This window comes from Prionailurus viverrinus, chromosome B1, assembly GCF_022837055.1.
Source record: "Prionailurus viverrinus isolate Anna chromosome B1, UM_Priviv_1.0, whole genome shotgun sequence".
In the NCBI taxonomy this organism is placed as follows: Eukaryota; Metazoa; Chordata; class Mammalia; order Carnivora; family Felidae; genus Prionailurus; species Prionailurus viverrinus.
In genome coordinates this window covers 40,383,166-40,400,685 of record NC_062564.1, presented here as the reverse complement: position 1 = coordinate 40,400,685, position 17,520 = coordinate 40,383,166, and the positions used below count along the sequence as shown (strand labels likewise).

Sequence of the window (17,520 nt, the reverse complement as noted above, 5' to 3'; positions counted from 1 at the left end):
AAGCAAATCCCTGGCATTTTCTTCAAAAATATCTGAGTTACAGAGGATCATTAATGGCTGTGCAGGCCCTAATTTGTGAGGCAATGCTGACATCAGCTCTGTGAGTGCCGGGCAGGCCCACCTGTGAGCCAAATTATTGGCTGTGACCCTGTCTACATCTATCCCTGTCCCTGGAGTGTGTTGGGAGGAGGAGGGGCCAGCCTCCATGGCAGCACCCAGGCCTCCCCGTGGACAATTCCTTAAGCCTCCACATCTAAGCCCTGAGCTCCTGAATGACCGACTAGTTTGTTTTAAAAATAGAGCCAGAATTTGGAGCATGTTACATGGCACAGAACAGTAACTTGAAAAACATACTTATGATTTCTATTCTTATGAAACTAAAATAATCTCATGATGTTAATAGTATAAACTCACCCAAATGAATTTCAGACCATGAGGTTTTCTTTACTGAAAGCTGCTATCTCTCTCTGGCTGACTTTATAACATATGTCTTGGAGCAGCAGGGTTTGTAAGGAAAGGTCGGGAGGACAGGGCTGCCTTCAATGGAGGTGGGGGGAAGGTGGGAAGGAGATGAGAAAGGGGGCCAGTGGGCACAAAGGAAAAGGCTGCAGAAAGGAGGGGAAGGTGAAGGTGGGTATTTGCAGGACGCCTGGCAAAGTGAGAGTGGGGCAGCCCTCCTAACCCTCGGGAATTTCTGAAGGCTGATGGGATTAATCTTCTTAATGTTAAGAAAAACAGTGGGAAAAAAGATATTTTAACTTAAGATAACGATATCTTATAAAGAGGAAAGGATTAAGTATGAAACAAGGGTATAAGACAAAACCTAGGGAGAGTGGGGGAAAGGTGAGCACCTCTGAGGCAACAGTTTCCCGGGAAGACGGAAGAGTGGCAGCTCAAAGGCGCAGGGTCACCCAGTGTGAATGAGCCTGAAGAGGCTCCAGGCTCCTGAGAAGGCTCAGTGGTTAGGGAGCATTAAGGGGACAGGGTACTTCTTAGGGTGGTTCCAGGAGATGGCTTGTTCATGCTTTTGTGGGTATTTCCATGAGAAGATGGGGAGTTGTGAATTCTCAGATTTTTGGAACCATTGGTGGTTTTCATACTAAGTGAACTATTGCTTTAGGGCTGAGCTCAGCGTCCCAAAAGGGAACTTGTTCAGAAAGTTTGGCTGGCACAAATAATTTCTTCCCCCCAATGAACCCAATGCTACCACAACTGTATCAGAAAGCACAGAGACCCAAGGGCTTAGGGAAATGTTTCTTAAGAAAAAAAGGAAAAAATAAAAGAACAGAATAAAAGGATGGGGGAGAGAAAGAGAGAAGAAATGGATATTGAGTTTAGAAGAGAAAGATGGGGACAATTCAGGCATCGGAACAGAATCAGCTTTGGTTCTGGCCAATAATAATTATACCATTGTATTAACAAAGCTCTCATTTGCAAGAAATCCAATTTTAAAAATCTAGGTAACTCACACAAATTCCTAACAAAAACAGGCTTTGAGATTCATCTAACCACACACCAAAAAAGAAAAAAAAGAAAAGAAAAGAAAAGAAAGAAACCAAAGCAAACAAAATCAAGTTATTCAAGCAAAACCCCAAATTGCTTTGGTTAACCTAAATTCTAGTTGAGGTAAGTATTCTTCATTCTTTCAGTAAAGAGCCAAAGGCCAGGGGTGAGAGAACTGAGAAACTGGACAAGTTATACTGCTCACATGAAAAGTGAGCAGTGACATGAAGCTCGAGGTTCACAAGACTTTCTGCCTAACCCAGAGCCTCGCTGTGGCCTCACTAACAATCTCTTTAAAACATGGCCATTCTTCAGAAGTTCTATCCAACGAAAGGAGAAACTGCTGTTAAGATTTAATTTGATCAGTGCTTTTCTTTATTACTCCCTTACTTTCAACATTTCTTGGGGCGCCTGGGTGGCTCAGTCAGTTGGTTAAGCATCCGACTCTTGATTTCAGCTGAGGTCATGATCTCACGGTTGTTAAGACTGATCCCTGTATGGGCTCCTCATATGGGGCTCCTCACTGAGCATGGAGCCTGCTTAAGATTCTCTTTCCCTAGGGGCACCTGGGTGACTCAGTTGGTTGAGCGTCCAACTTCAGCTCAGGTCATGATCTCACAGCTTGTGAGTTCGAGCCCCAAGTCGGGCTCTGTGCTGACAGCTCAAAGCCTGGAGCCTGCTTCGGATTCTATGTGTGTGTCTCTCTCTCTGCCCCTAACCCACTTGCATTCTGTCTCTGTCTCTCTCAAAGAATAAATAAACATTAAAAAAAAAAAGATTCTCTTTCCCTCACCCTCTGCCCCTCCTCCACTCACGTGGGGGGTGGTGTAGAGAGGGAGGCACAGGCACTCTCTAAAAAAAAAATTCTCACCCGTAGCATCCTGACTGGAAAAATTTTAACTTCAGCTCGATATGATTAGGTCTTAGATACCTATCGCGACGACCAAGATGATTTTTATAAATAACTGTTAGTTTTCTAAGGGAAATCCCACTTACATATGACTATGATGAGACATAGATGTTCAGTGAGGGTAAGTAAAATTCAATCATTACAACAGCTGCTGGAAATAAAGCAATTGTGAACCTTACATCTTTAAATGTTGAGAAATAGGAACTCCTTGGCACGTATCACTAGCATACTGTGCTTAACAGTATTCAATACCTTAGTACATCTGTATTGGATATGGATCAAATGCCAACAACTTCTCAAACTAACTTGCTGTAACAAAAAAAATGGTGTGTCATCTTCTATTTGGCAAATAATGCCCACATTCTGGGTCCTTAAGAAATGCCAGTGACAGTACAGAACTAGGGATCTGTGGAGTGTAGCTGTATTCTTGGTACACCAGCATCTTACCTCCTACTGCAGGACTCTTCCTACAAAAGGATATGTCCTGTTGAAAGCAGAAGGTGGTAGGATTCCTCTCTAACCCTCTTCTCCCTAACCAAATTACCCGTATAGATCAGCTGTCTGCTGGGACGTCATCTCTACCTAGAGGCAAGCAGAGAAAGAGTCCTGTCAGCTGCACTTAAGATATTCCTGCCTGAATCTTGTTCTCAGCTGTAGCAAGTGCAGGAAGGGAAGCGCCCCACAGTGCTTCAAGTTGATGGTCACCTTGACCAATGGAGAAATCACACTGTTTGATTGGGTCAATCTGCTTATTAACATGCTTCACTGCCCTTGACACTTTTCTTTCATCTAGACAACCGGAAACCACCAGTATAAGGTCATACTGTAAACAGGTGACACACAAATGGTCTTTTGGCCAGAAAACAAAACAAACATCCCAAATGGAGCTTCCAGAGGTAGAAATCAGAAAATCAAAACAAAAGCCACAAAAAGGATGACAAATAACGTAGAAGACTGGAATTTCTTGAAACACAGGCACTTAAGATTCATCTGGTAACTACTCAAGCACACAAACCGAGAACACAAAAGTTAGTAAAAACTGTTTCTTAGCATCCAAGTATTCAAAACAGTGCATCGTAACTGATGAAATATCTATGGAAATATCAAGGCTATTTCCCAAGTAAACCTTACAAACACATTCACTTAGACAAGTTATTTCTTTAAAATCTTTCAAACCACTTGAAAATGACAGCTATTATACAATCTTTGTCTGGACTTCATAAATAAAGTACTCTTAGCCAAAACTATTTTAACAGCAAAGTTTGCTAAGAATTTGAGAAAATGGTTGCCTGACACTTGAACACTAAAAAAAAAAAAAAAAAAAAAAGAAAGAAAGAAAGAAATTAAAGTGCAGAAAGCAAAAATAAGATGCAGTAAATATGAAACATCACACCAGTTTCTGAAGTTAAAGCAAAGATCACATTTATGGACAGGACAGAAGTACTGTAGGGAAGGAAGTAGGCCAGCGGAAACGTTTCTTATTGTCGTAAAGAATAATGCTACTTACCAACCATTGCACTAACTTCCCCAGCCATTAGTGTTTCTACTGTCTCGTTGTATAGGTTCACATCAATGATACCTTTTCGAATGGTCTCTCCTACTTTGGCTCCCAATAACACTGAGCCGGTGGTTTCAAATATTGAAGCCAAAATGCATGCCTGCCTCAAGGTCACCACGCCAGAGCCCACAGCAGTACCAAATGAATTGGCAACATCATTTGCACCAACGGAAAATGCCAAGATAAAAGCTATGATAAAACCCAAAATGACCATCCACAAATACTCATCCATGGCCATTTTGGAAAGTGGGCGCCAGGTACTTTTCTCGTGCGGGAATATTTTAAATAAACAAAGCTTGAGGTTATAAACGTCGTAAGGCCGAGAGTTCTTGTAAACAGTGAGTTTGCTCTGGAAAGTGCTGGACAATGTTAGAGCCTGAACAAACTGCTAACTGCTGGTTTTCAAACTACTGTCAGTACAGTTCATTTGGTTGTGTTCAGTCAGCGGTAAAACACATTCCATATTTTTCCTCCCAATCTGGGAAAGCTGTGATGTCTCCTCCTGTAACAGAAAACAAAAGAAATCAATTACTCTAAGCAACCTGTAACAGTTTGTTCTTTCAGAAATAAATGTTTTAAGCCTACTAATGGAATCTAACTTTGACATGTGACAGATCTAACCATAAAGCAACTCAAGAAAGATTATAATTAGGTTAACTGCCTACCCACCCCCCCACCAAAAAAGAAAAAGAAAAAGAAAAAAAGAAAAAAAGCTGGTCTCTACAGTATCAGTGGCTGAAGAAGCATGCTTTATAATTATAGGCTGCCAATTAAGCCTTAATAGGATATGACTTTATGCAATCTGCAAAATACATTTCAAATGGGCAAAAAAAATGAGGATGCAGTTGTAGAGTTTTTGAAATATGTGGAATGTGCCTAATTTCTTGGAACAGCCATTAACAAATGTGATTCTGTGACACGACAGGGTATGGCTAATTATCTACCTGCTCATTTACACATAAGGAATGAGCACTTTATGAATACACCATGCATGTATCTGAAAGAAAGCTTACAGTTTCTAGTATAAAGTGACTAGCCAGAGGGTAACAAAGGTGGAAACTGAAGGCCCTTGCAGGAGGAACAGAGAAAGGTGCAGAATGAAACAATCCTATTGAAACACGATTCAGATGTCATGATTCCATGACTACCCATATCTCATTCAGAGGAAAAGCCAGAGGTCTCATCACACCTTGGAAGACCCTCCAAGGTCTCCTCAGGGCCCCACCCCAGCCCACTGACCTCAGCTCCGATCGCTCCTTCCCTCGTGGGCTCCTTGCTTTTCCTTGAAAACACCAAGCACTCTCATCTCTGGGCCTTTGCACCTGCTGATCCCTCTGCCAGACAGAAATCTCCTGACAGCTGTGTAGCTACTCCTCACGCTATTTAGGTCTTTGCTCAAATGACATTGTGAAAGAGCAGCCCCTCCCCCCATGCCATTATCCCGTCCCGCTCACCTTCCTTTTTATCTTTTCTACTTATCACTGCATTCATTCATCCATTCTTGTCTGTCTCCTTTCACTAGGGTCCAGGACACAGAATAGTGCCTGGCACATGGGAAGCCCTAATAAACTTGCTGATTACATGAAAAAAGAAGCTATTAAACATGGAGAAAAGACTTGCAATATTCCTCCACAATAAACAGGCAATGTCACAAAATTAATATATCTATGAAGTAAATGTGTCACCAAAAGCTTTGGAACTATGGTATTCTATTATTATATAGTCAAAGTACCAAATCTGTGGTACCGTTTTCTTTGAATAGTATTAGGCGTACAGAATGGTGCCTAGCACAGTCCAGTTCTTCACAGATGCTTATTGAATTGAACTGAATGAATTAGGCTCATACATCTTAGACACAGACAATATAATGATCAATCAACATTAAGGTTATTTAGTAAGAAAAAAACAAGTATGCTAAATTTTACGTACTTTGTGCTTATGGCAATGTTAAAATACATATAAAAAGACCGGCAGGTAATATACTACAATCAGAACAGTGGCTAAATTTGAGTTGTAGTATTAAAGATGATTTTTTTTTCTTTCCATCAAAAACTGTAAACTGGGTTATATGCTTTTCAAACTAAAGTAGTATATAATAAATCAATAAGCATCTACTGAGAGCCATCTATGTGTGCAATATTACAGGCATATCATGAAACAAAATATATACTAATAGATTTTATCATTTGCTAAGATTTGAAGGCTATGCAATTCTGGAGATTTAGATCCCACATGAGACAAATGAAAAGACCACTCTAAAGGCAAAAGACAATATTCTACTAAAAGAGTATTTTATTAATATCATGGGCACATTAAGTCTACAAATGAAAATACAAAATAGAAATATTTTGGACCAATATTATCTAATCTTAAAGTAGAATTCTTGATGCAATCTTCTTTGCCAGGTTAGCTTGTCAAGAGGGCAAATGAGAGGGGCGCCTGGGTGGCGCAGTCGGTTAAGCGTCCGACTTCAGCCAGGTCACGATCTCGCGGTCTGTGAGTTCGAGCCCCGCGTCAGGCTTTGGGCTGATGGCTCAGAGCCTGGAGCCTGTTTCTGATTCTGTGTCTCCCTCTCTCTCTGCCCCTCCCCCGTTCATGCTCTGTCTCTCTCTGTCCCAAAAATAAATAAACGTTGAAAAAAAAAAATTAAAAAAAAAAAAAAAGAGGGCAAATGAGAAAGAATAACATCAACAAATACTGATTGATGAGCTCCCCTGTGCCAGTCACCAGGAATATGATGATGAGTAAAAATGGATGTGGGGCTTACGGCCCAGTGAGGGCAACACACGCTAACCAAATAAACATACAAATGTATGACTGTTAGCTGTCATGAGTGCTACGAAGGCAGGAGGCACACATCACGCAGTGTCGTGACAGCGCAGTTCTGGGTCTGAGAGGGCAGGGAAGGCTCAAGGGCGATCTAAGGATGGTGGAGTTAACTCTGGGGTGGGGGAGGCGTTCCAGGCACTGCCCGGGCAGGAAGGAGCAGCGTGAGGGAGGACAGGCAGGCCAGCATGAGGAAACCGCAAGCAAGCTGACAGGAGCCCTACTCAAGACTGTGGCCATCATGCAGACAGTCGGGAGCCACAGAAGGGTTTTAACCAGAAGGAGGCCGACCTGTCAGACGTTCATTTCGGAAAGGTCATTCTGGCTGCCATGCAGACAATGGGCTAGACAGAAGGGTGAATGTGGAGAGGTAATTACCAGGCTCCTCCTTCTGCATGGTTCGGGTATAAGGGGAGGCCCCTGGCCCAGCGTGGTGGTGGCACCGAAGGGAAGAGAAAGGACGTAAAGAGGTTTCAGTGGCTCAAGTCAACTTTGTGGTGGCCTATGTGCAGGGGCTGAAAGAGACAGCTGGTTACTGACTCATGGACCTGGGATGAAAAATAGCCAAATAGAGTTTTTATGTTTTCTCTTTTACACTGTTTCTAGTTTTGTTTTTATATGTTAGGGAGAGGTTTGAGCCCCGGTTCACTCTGGGACATGCTGCACACAGGTAAATCATAGGAGCACCAAAGAAGGTATATCCTCAGCCCAGGCTTTTCATTGTCTTCACGATCCCTCAGGCAACATTTCAGACCAGGGATTCCCTCTCCTACTTAGATAATCTTAGACAACTTATTTCTACAATCATGTCTATGTTCTTTGATTCAGCTTTTCTCCTTCACATTACATCCTATAAACATCTGGTTAAGGAGAAAGGTGTTTTTGAGACCAAATGACTATTATTTTGTTTTATATTTATAGGGCCTGTTTTTTTTATGACAAGTACCAACACCATGATTTTCTCCCTCTTCCATTAATTTTTATCAAACAGGAGCAAAATAAAACAAAGCAGTTAAACAAGTGTGCAACTTGCTGCACAGAAGGTGGTAATGCTGCTGAGACGGGGCCACTGTCAGGGGTGGCCAGGGAACATCGCACACAAGGCCAAGACTGTCGAGAATACAGAAGCCCAAATTCAGAGTGGCTGAGGTCTGGCCGGGTATGACACCTGAGAGTGCTGGGTGTTTGAAAGCAGGATTTTGGAGGTGAGCAATCAAATCAGTGGGGACAGGTCAGCTTAATCAGCTTAATCAACAAGTGATGTTGGGCCAATGTGCTAATTGCTAATTAACTGGAAGGAAGAAAAAAAGATCCCTACCTCATGCCAAAATAAATGGAAGATTTAAATGTGAAAACTGAAACCTGAAGAGAATAAGGAAAAAAATATGTAAATATTTACTTAATATTGGGATAAGGAAGGGACACCTGGGTAGCTTAGTTGGTTAAGCGCCTGACTCTTGATTCCCGCTCAGGTCATGATCCCAGTGTGGTGAGCCCCTGCATCAGGCTCTGCGCTGAGTGTGGAGCCTGCTTGAGAGGCAGCCTAGACCTGATACTGAAGAATCAACTCATTTGAGTTCATAGAAATCATGTAGCTGGGAGACAGGGAGGCTTGATGTGTGGAAGCATCACATGTAAATGCCTCTTCTCCTCAGCAATGATTCTCAACAAGGGTGCAATGTTATAACGTCCAGTGAAAGCCTTGGTTCTTTTCTCTCTCCTACAAGAGCTTTTCTGAAAAGGGTCAGAAGATGAAGGAGGGTCAGAACAAGCCCCCTAACTCTCTCTCTCTCTTTCACCCAGTATGAAGCCCCTATATGGCTAAGATATTCTTATAAGGTTACAAGATATTTTTCAATTTTCAAACGCCGCTAACCTCTTGCATTTGAGGAACAGAAAACTTAGAATCTTTTGGATCATTGGGAGAGGTACTAGTGGTCTCGTGAGTTCGGTCTCCCAAACCTGTAATGGTAATAAGATCCTCATTCTCTTTCCTAGGTGCCTTCAATGGCTTCTGAGCATGCCTCTCAACTCTGAGTTCTGCTCACCATCACTTCTGTCCCTTGATCTCTGAACCAGCCCTGCTTCCTTCACCAGGCCCAGTGAGCATGCTGGCAGGACTCCCAAGTAAAGTGTTTACAGGTTCTCTCTCTAGAATTTCCTCCATGAGCATCTGCTTCACCTCTACCTCATACCCTCTTATCTACTACACTAGAAATATGAATGCTGAAGAAAAAGTGAAAACAAACATTCTCAGAATATTTCTAGATGAATTTGTACACTGTCTAAAAACAGGGATGTTGCTGAGTTGTAGCACTTAATAGACATTAATGCAAAAAAAAGCCTGGATGGGAGGCTCCCTGCTCTGAAATGCTGCTGAAGAGAACATCCAAGATGACCCCTGGTTTTTCCAAGCAAACATACGGAGGGGGTGCCAGTCTTCCATCCACGCTCCTCCTCTCTCAGCATCGGAGCCCAATCAGCTCCTCAGCCGGCATGACCCAACCCAGACAAGCAGGTCTGTGGTGGACTGTGGCTGAGTTATGACTTGTTCCCAGGGATCCTGTGGTTTTAAAGGCCTGGTCCATGACCGACCTCCCTTCCTTGTTAGCTTCTGGCCTGTGGTGAGCTTTTCTCTGAGGTTTCATGGACTGCACCCAGGCCAAGCTCTCCCTCCACCATGTGAAGGGAAGGAGCCAGGTCCCCCATGCAGAGGACCTCAGTGCTCTGAAATAATTTTCCAACACCTCTTCTGAAGCCCAAAGTGCCTCACACTCAACTCTCTGAAAATGTAAAACCTACTTTCCTAGCAGCTAGGATTGGATCTTGAATTCTGACACTTAGGTAGAAATTTGAAGACGGTAATCTCTTCAATGGTATGATGTAAAATCTGCGACTCTCTGCTACCTGTGAGTGAGTCTGACTACTTAGCCATAAAAATGACCACATTTTCATCAAGAAAATATCAAGTAAATATTTAAGTAAAATGGGAGATACATTTTGGAAATCTTATCATAAGGAGTTTGTATTAACACCATCATTCTTTTTAAAAAATTTTTTTAACTTTTTAAATTTATTTTTGAGAGACAGAGAGAGACAGAGTATGAGTAGGGGAGGGGTAGAGAGAGAGAGAGAGAGAGAGAGAGAAACATAGAATCCGAAGCAGGCTCCAGGCTCTGAGCTGTCAGCACAGAGCCCAACGTGGGGCCCAAACCCACGAACTGTGAGATCATGACCTGAACTGAAGTTGGCCGACTGAGCCACCCAGGTGCCCCAACACCATCATTCTTGAATAGCTCATGACAACATCTACTTTATATTTTTACATTTAAAAAATTAATTTAAGGGGTACCTGGGTTGCCCGGTCAGTTAAGCGTCCTACTATTGATTTCAGCTCAGGTCATGATCTCACGGTTCATGCGTTTGAGCCCCACATCAGGCTCTGCACTGAGTGTGGAGCCTGCTTGGGATTCTCTCTCTCTCTGTCTCTCTCTCTCCCTCTACCCCTCTCCTCTGCTCATGCTCTCTCAAAATAAACACAAAATTAATTTAAAAAATAATAGTGTATTTATGATGAAAAATACTGAGTTTCATATTTTTACTCTAATGATAAAAAACTGAAACATTACTAGAAGGGCTCTGAAACTTGCTTTAACTACCTTTAAATGGCATATTTACAGATATGCAAAGTAGTCTATGGGAACAAAGGAGCCTAAGGAAAGGCAGATGACATTCTGACTGAAGCAGAAGCAAGAAAGACAGCAAGAAAGGGGTAGAGAGGAGGGGTAGAGAAAAGAAAGAGGGAGGGAAACGGGGAAAAATGTCAGAAGGGGAGGCAAAACAGTCGAGCCAATGTTAGACCCAGCTTGGAACTGTATCTATGACACAGATCACAGAAGCAGGAATAAGCAGGTTTATTCTCTGGGGACAAAGAGCATGAATGTAAAGCCTGATAATAAAGATGTAAGACATTCAAAGTGAACAGGCTGCAGATTTAAAACCTAGTATCAACTGAAAAAGAAGTGGCAAGACAGTTTGCTAAGACACTGTGGCTCATTCCCAGCACTGCATGCTCTCCAGCTTCTCCTCTTCTCTCTGCCATTAAAAAAAAAGGAACATTCGTGTCTCCGGCATGAAGAACAGGAAAGAGCACAGGACCTGCGGTCAGAGGTTCTGGGTCCATTCCAATCCAGCTAGCTACTGGCTACACAACCATGGGCAAGTCACTGAAATGACTCATCTGGAAAATGGGAATAATAGTACATAATGTGGAGGCCATGCAGAAGCCCTAGTTCAGTGCCAGGGATCAATACATGGTGACTATTATCATTACTAGCAGATAAAGTCCTGGGGTAATGGTCAGGAAACTCAAGGCCTAATCCTAGCTCTGTTACTAAGTAGCAGTGTGACCTTGGGTAAGTCACATACACTTTCTGAATCCTGTTTCATCATCTGTAAAATGGGGATAGTAATAATACATGTGCTTTATAGAATTATTGTTAGGATCAAATCTAATGTATGCACAAGTGCTTTGTAAATTGTGGTTAGCTTCAAGCAAGCTGAAGGTATCAGTACCACTGTAGGCATAGGAAGAACAACCTGAGGTTCCAATAATCCTTCTGGAAGGATCTTTCTCACTCTTATGTCCCCCACCTCTAGTAGTCATGTGGCTATACCCAGTCCACCTTCCTCTAGTCCTGCTCTTCTTCCTCAATGTACAAACTCTGGCCTTGTCTTTGATTCAAGATTGATATGCAGTCTAAGGCCCAGGAACAGTTTTGAGAAGTGGAGGGAGTGAAGAGGTAGACAAAGAAACTTCTAAAAGGTGCCAAGAAAAGAGCATCATGCAAAATGATTAAGCCACTTCGGACAACAGGTTGGCAGTTTCTTATAAAGCCTATGCTTACCACACAAGTCAGCAGTCCCGTTCTGAGGTATTTTCACCCAAGGGAAGTGAAAACATATGTCTACGCAGGAAACTTTTCATTCTATATCTTGAGTATCAAAACGTTTTAAACTGTACACTTGCAACTGGTGAATTTTAGTGCATGTAAACTGTACCTGAATAAAACTAACTATAAATAACACCAGCATATATAAATATGTGAGGTGATAGAGGTATTCATTAACTAGATGGGAGGAATCCTTTCGCAATATATATGCATATAAAATCACCGTGGTGTACATTTCAAATATCTTACAATTTTGTCAATTATACCTCAGTAAACCTGAGGAAAAAAAACCATAAAAACCATTCGCTTTTGATATTTCTCCTTTCCTATATTGCCAGCATTGCCTCCCCCTGCCCCCCAAGCTCCCCTTTAAATAGAAGAAAGAAAGAAAGAAAGAAAGAAAGAGTTCTCTTATTCAATGAAAGAAGCAACATTCCACTTAGATGCAATAAAAGCAGCCAGTTCAATCGAGCAAGGCTCAAAGACAGGGTGTCACATCTTGTTAAAACAATGGCAGCAAGAAGCAAAGAGCAAATATAGATCAAGTAGAGGACGTGGCTGACTTACAACTGCAAATACAGAGTTCCACAGAAAGGGACTCAGACAGAACTCTTTCGAGGCCAGAGATGTAAGAGAAAGGCCTGCTGTGAGGACAAACTAGTGAACTCTCTTCCAACTAGGCACGTACTACTTGCACAGAAAAAGAAAAGCAGAGCATTCCTGTGGAGACAAGTGTTCGATCTCACTTCTCCAGGATCCAAAAGGTGGAAACCCATCTATATGCATTCAGGTTTAGGGCAAATATAAACAGCTGGGCTGAAAATCACTCCTACAGAGGCCCACAGATTGAAGATAGTTTAAATCTGGACTTGTGGACACTTCATACACCAAAAGCTTCAAGGAGGTCAATTAAAATAAGTTAGAGTAGAAGCAAACTATAAAGAAAAGTGTCACCTTGCTCTGCTACTCCAATACCAATTCTAAAATCAGTTCTGAAATGTTCTCTCTCATAAGTATAGTTGGAAATGATTTAAACGGTTCTAAGTAGGACCATTTACTTTTCATATGGGAAATGGTCCTTATAAACACACCAGGCTGGGTCAGATCCGTGGTGGTCCCAGTACTCTCTCTTGAACAGAGAGTACTCAGGGAGGGGATGGGTGTCTTTATGACATTAACCTCACAAGCTCAAGAAAATAAGCAAATAATGTGAAATGTGAACAAATACTGATGTACAAAAATGTCATTTATTATGATCACGAAAAAAAGAAAACCATTTAATTGTCCCCAGACAGGAGGAAAGGCTGAGGAAATACTGGTGACTTCTAAAGAGGAAATATAACATATTCACTAACATAATGTAACTTGAGAATTTTTCATGGCATTGGAACACAGTCTGCTATGGAAAAAACCAGCATACAAATGGTGTGTGCCATATGATCAACGATGCTTAAGCACGCACCAGTAATGAGACTTTAAAGAAATAGGGCCAAGGTTCAGCATTCTCTAGGTGCTCTTGACATTTTTTTTATATTATCCAAAACTTCCTATGATGAGCAACTACTAGTTTTTAGCATTGGAAAAACTGTTTAAAACACTACAAAGGAAAGTACATTTTTTTTTTTAAAGTTAGGAATGTACCACCAAAATATGCTTTGTTTTTGCTAATAAACAAAATGAATTTACTATCAATCTGTTTTCAACCCAGGCCTCTCAGACAATTCTTCCATCAAGTTTATGACCTATAATTTAAGATATAAATACATCTATATATTTTTATTTATCTTTTTCACTTTCAAGAACATCCCTTTGTCCTGGCACTTGAGCACTGTGTGAAAAGGTCACTGGTTTGGACCAAACCTTTGGACATGGTTTGGAGTCGTCTATCATATTCCCATCTACGGGATTCTAAAGGGCATCCTCAGTCACACCTGGTCCTTCTTTAGAATTCTTCCTTCATCCTTTGTACACTTCTCTTGAGGACTGGCCAGAAGAACTGAACTTCACCCAGAGAATACGAAAATGTCCTGAGGGTGCCAAGTGCACTGCAAGCCTTTTTACTGGAACAGTATTTGAGGTTAATCCTCACAAGGAACAACCTAAGATTAGTCTCTTATTCCTATTTTGGTTCACAGCATTAGAGAATCAGAGAACATCAGAGTTTGAAAAGTCTTGAGAAGTCATCTGGTCCAATTTTGGTCGTTTTGAAGATGTGACTGTCGTAACAAAGTAGAAGTGAGATGGTGGTTCCTACTTACTATGTGGAGGTATTCGAATGAAAGCAGTGTAAAGAGGTGATGCTCCTGGTTGGCATTCATCAGGCCTTCTTAATGACACTAGCTCCTCTTTGGGGAATTGAGATTCCTTGGGGTCTTGGCCTGAGCTGGGGATGGGGAGGCAGGAACAATGGGGAAAGAGGAAAGGGTAAAAAAGAGAACCGGCTACAAGGAGCGCCGCAGAGCCATGATCTTTGTAAATTTTCAAGATCAGATGGTATCTTCAAGTCCCATCCAACCCAATTATTCTGTATCAACCAGAGACCACAGGACTAGGAAGAGGCAGTGCAGTCTGCAACTATGAACCGCAGGATTGTGCTGTGGGGAGAGGGGGTGGAAATTCCTGACCCTTTCTCGAACAATGCCATCAACGGCCCTCATGAATTTCTGGAACATGCACAAACTTATTTTGCTCCTCGATATAAAGTTTCCACTGCAGATCCTGTGGGCTCAGCGTCTCCAGACCCTGTTTCTTCTGCAGGCCTCATTCCTGCTGTATCCACTCTCCCTCCTGCATTTTTGTCATTCTGACATTTAAGTTTCTTTTTGGCTCATAAAGCATGTGTTATTTAGATGTTTTCCAAAAGCCTTTTGCTCTGTATGAAGGCGTTATAAGAAATCTGTTAAGTAAATATATTTTTAAAAGGATAAAGAGAAATAAAGAGCAACAATAATGAAAAGGAGATAAAAGGAGTTACTACAAGGATGGCTGGGTGGCTCAGGTCACAATATCACAGGTTTCTGGGTTTGAGACCTGCATCAGTCTCTGTACAGACAGTGCAGAGCCTGCTTGGGATTTTCTCTCTCCCTCTCTCTGTCCCTCCTCCCCTTAAAATAAATAAATGAATGAATGAATGAATGGTTTACGGTGATTTGGCCTGAAGAAGAGAAGACACAGAAGTTTTTAAAAACTGAAAGACTACCCCAGGAGGTGCAAGCGCCATTTCCTTGGAGATGTTCAAATGGAATTTGAATGACTGTATGAGCAGTTATTTTAAAAAAGCTTTAATGTTTCTATTTTATTTTTTATTTTTTAAAAAGATTTTGGTTTTTTAAATTGTTTTTTTAATGTTTATTTATTTTTGAGAGAAAGAGACAGAGCATGAGCAGGGGAGGTGCAGAGAGAGAGGGAAACACAGAATCGGAAGCAGGTTCCAGGCTCCAAGCTGTCAGCACAGAGCCCAACTCCAGGCTCAAACCCACCAACCGTGAGATCATGACCTGAGCCAAAGTTAGATGCTCAACTAACTGACTGAGCCAAACAGGCACCCTTGTTTTTAAGTAATACTTACACCCAACGTGGGGCTCGAACCCATAATTCCAAGATCAAGAGTCACATGCTCCATTGACTGAGCCAGCTGAGCACCCCAGTTGTTTCTATTTCAAATTTCATGATTCCACAAAGTTACTATAATGAAATACATATTGGCCACTCTATCAAATTTGGAGATATGGCAAACAGTCTTTCATTGTAGTAAGACTGCCCTTGGAGAGGAAGAAAAAATTTATAACTGAATGGCTTGCAGTGTGCTCCCATCAGAAATGTGGAATTAGAGGCGCCTGGGGTGGTTCAGTCGGTTTTCTCACAGTTCATGAGTTCAAGCCCGGCATCAGGTGAGCTCGCGCCCCGCGTCAGGTGAGCGTGAGTCCTGCATCAGGTGAGCACGAACCGAACCGGCTCAGGGCTCTGCACTCTCCCTCTCTCTCTCTGCCCTTGCTCACTAGTGCTTTCTTTCTTTCTCAAAAAATAATTAATTTGAAAAAAAAAAAAGAAATGTGAAAGCTGCTAAGAGTTTCTTTGTTTTTGTTTTTTTAAGGATTATGACCCCCTTGCTGGAGTGTTGCAGGTACGATACTGCTTGAAAGCAAGGGACAAGGATAGCTGAGCTTCATACATTTACTCCTGTCCTAAGACGGAAATGGCTTCGAACCATTTTTTCCCTTTCTGTGTACACTGTAGATGGATTCCCCTCAGTTACTCTACATAATTTTTTCTCCACTCATAACTGAAAGTAGAATCATTCTCATGAATAAATCACTTAACATCACTCCTATCAAATGGCAAACCTAGGCGTACTGTTCCAGTTCTGTGCCCTGAAGTGTTGGGCTGTCTGGCTAAGCTCTAGGAGCTGTATTAAGGAAATACTTTCCCTTCAGCTACAGTTTAAAATGGGACTATGTATGGGTATCCTGGTTCCTACATATTTATTTGCTAATTTTGTTCTGATTATAGAAGCTCAACAGAAATATGAATGGTACTTATAAAAACATTGATTCCTGATACTACTACACATTCTTTCTATTAATAGAACATTAACATAAATAGAAGAGTGGATAGATGGAGATTATTATCTCAACTATTTTCCATGCTCAACTTACAGCTCCATAGCTCTTATTTTCATTCCAGAGGTTCTTAAGCAATAGTTCTTAGGCAGCAGAAAAAGCAAGAGGGAACAAATAATTATTAAATTGATTCAGTCAGACTTTTCCTTTTTGCAATTCAAAAACTGGTTGGTTCAGGCCTGAAAGTTGGTTCAGGCCTCTGAAGTGCTTTATCAGAAGTCTGCAAACTTAATTCAATTCCACCCAAATTCACAGTGTAAACAGTCTAAACAAGGCAGTAAGTCTAAAACATTGTTCGTCTGGGCAGGAAGTCAGGTGAAAATTTAGCAGTTCCTCCTATCTCTCATTGAGACAACTGAAATTGAAATCTTTTTACTAACTTAAGAAACCATAAGCATTTGCTTGCTATCACCCTCAAAGAATGATGGAAATAGTAATTTAAAAATATGAGTGAGATAAGACAGTTTATAAGATTTCTTTGAATATTATTTCCTGATTCTGAGTGTGCTCCTGGCACTCAACTCCTTGGTGGATGCTTGAGATAAATTTTCTTGGGCAAGTCACTGACTCCCTTTGGCTCAGTTTTTCCTTTAGAAAACTTGAGGCTAGGGAGGATGCTTTGATGTGAACACAGAGCTTTATTACAGTAACTAGAAAGCAACCAGATATAAGCTGCTCTTTAGTGATGTTTGAAATCAGTTATAAGAAGCAGAAATATATAATTATACAGTCTTTTATCATTACCTACTTAATTACCTTTACTGTGTGTGTGTGTGTCTTCATATTACTGTCAAGTGTCACTTCCTTTAGTATTTCTTGTTAAGGCAGAACTGCTAGCAATGGATTCTGTTTTCAGTTACTTGGGATAAAAATGTTTTTATTTTGCCTTTACTTCTGAAAGATAGTTTTGCAGGGCAGAGGATTCTTTTAACACTTTAATGTGCCCTCTTAACTGCCTTCTGGCCCCCACTGTTTCTCATAAGAAATCAGGTGTTAATATTAGTGAAGATCCCTTATAATTGAGTTTTTCGTTTCTTGCTGCTATCCACATCACCTTTTTGTCTTTCAAAATTTTGATTACATATCTGGGTGTGGATCTCTTAATGCTTATCCAAATTAGAGTCTGCTAAGCACCTTGAATGTGTACATTAG

At 41.3% G+C, this 17,520-nt stretch overlaps 1 protein-coding gene across 9 annotated transcripts in view; it reads right to left on the bottom strand.

Moving 5' to 3' along the window:
- Positions 1–17,520, bottom strand: part of SLC20A2 (solute carrier family 20 member 2) — a 106,807-nt gene that overhangs the window by 44,341 nt on the left and 44,946 nt on the right. For 8 of the 9 annotated variants that reach the window (XM_047855332.1, XM_047855330.1, XM_047855335.1 and 5 more), the window contains one exon: positions 3,921–4,473. In XM_047855332.1, the coding sequence (XP_047711288.1) occupies positions 3,921–4,209 (289 nt within the window). In that variant the 5' untranslated portion in view covers positions 4,210–4,473. Of the gene's footprint in view, positions 1–3,920; positions 4,474–14,007; positions 14,030–17,520 lie in introns of those variants that run through there. The other variant, XM_047855337.1, reaches the window with a different exon arrangement.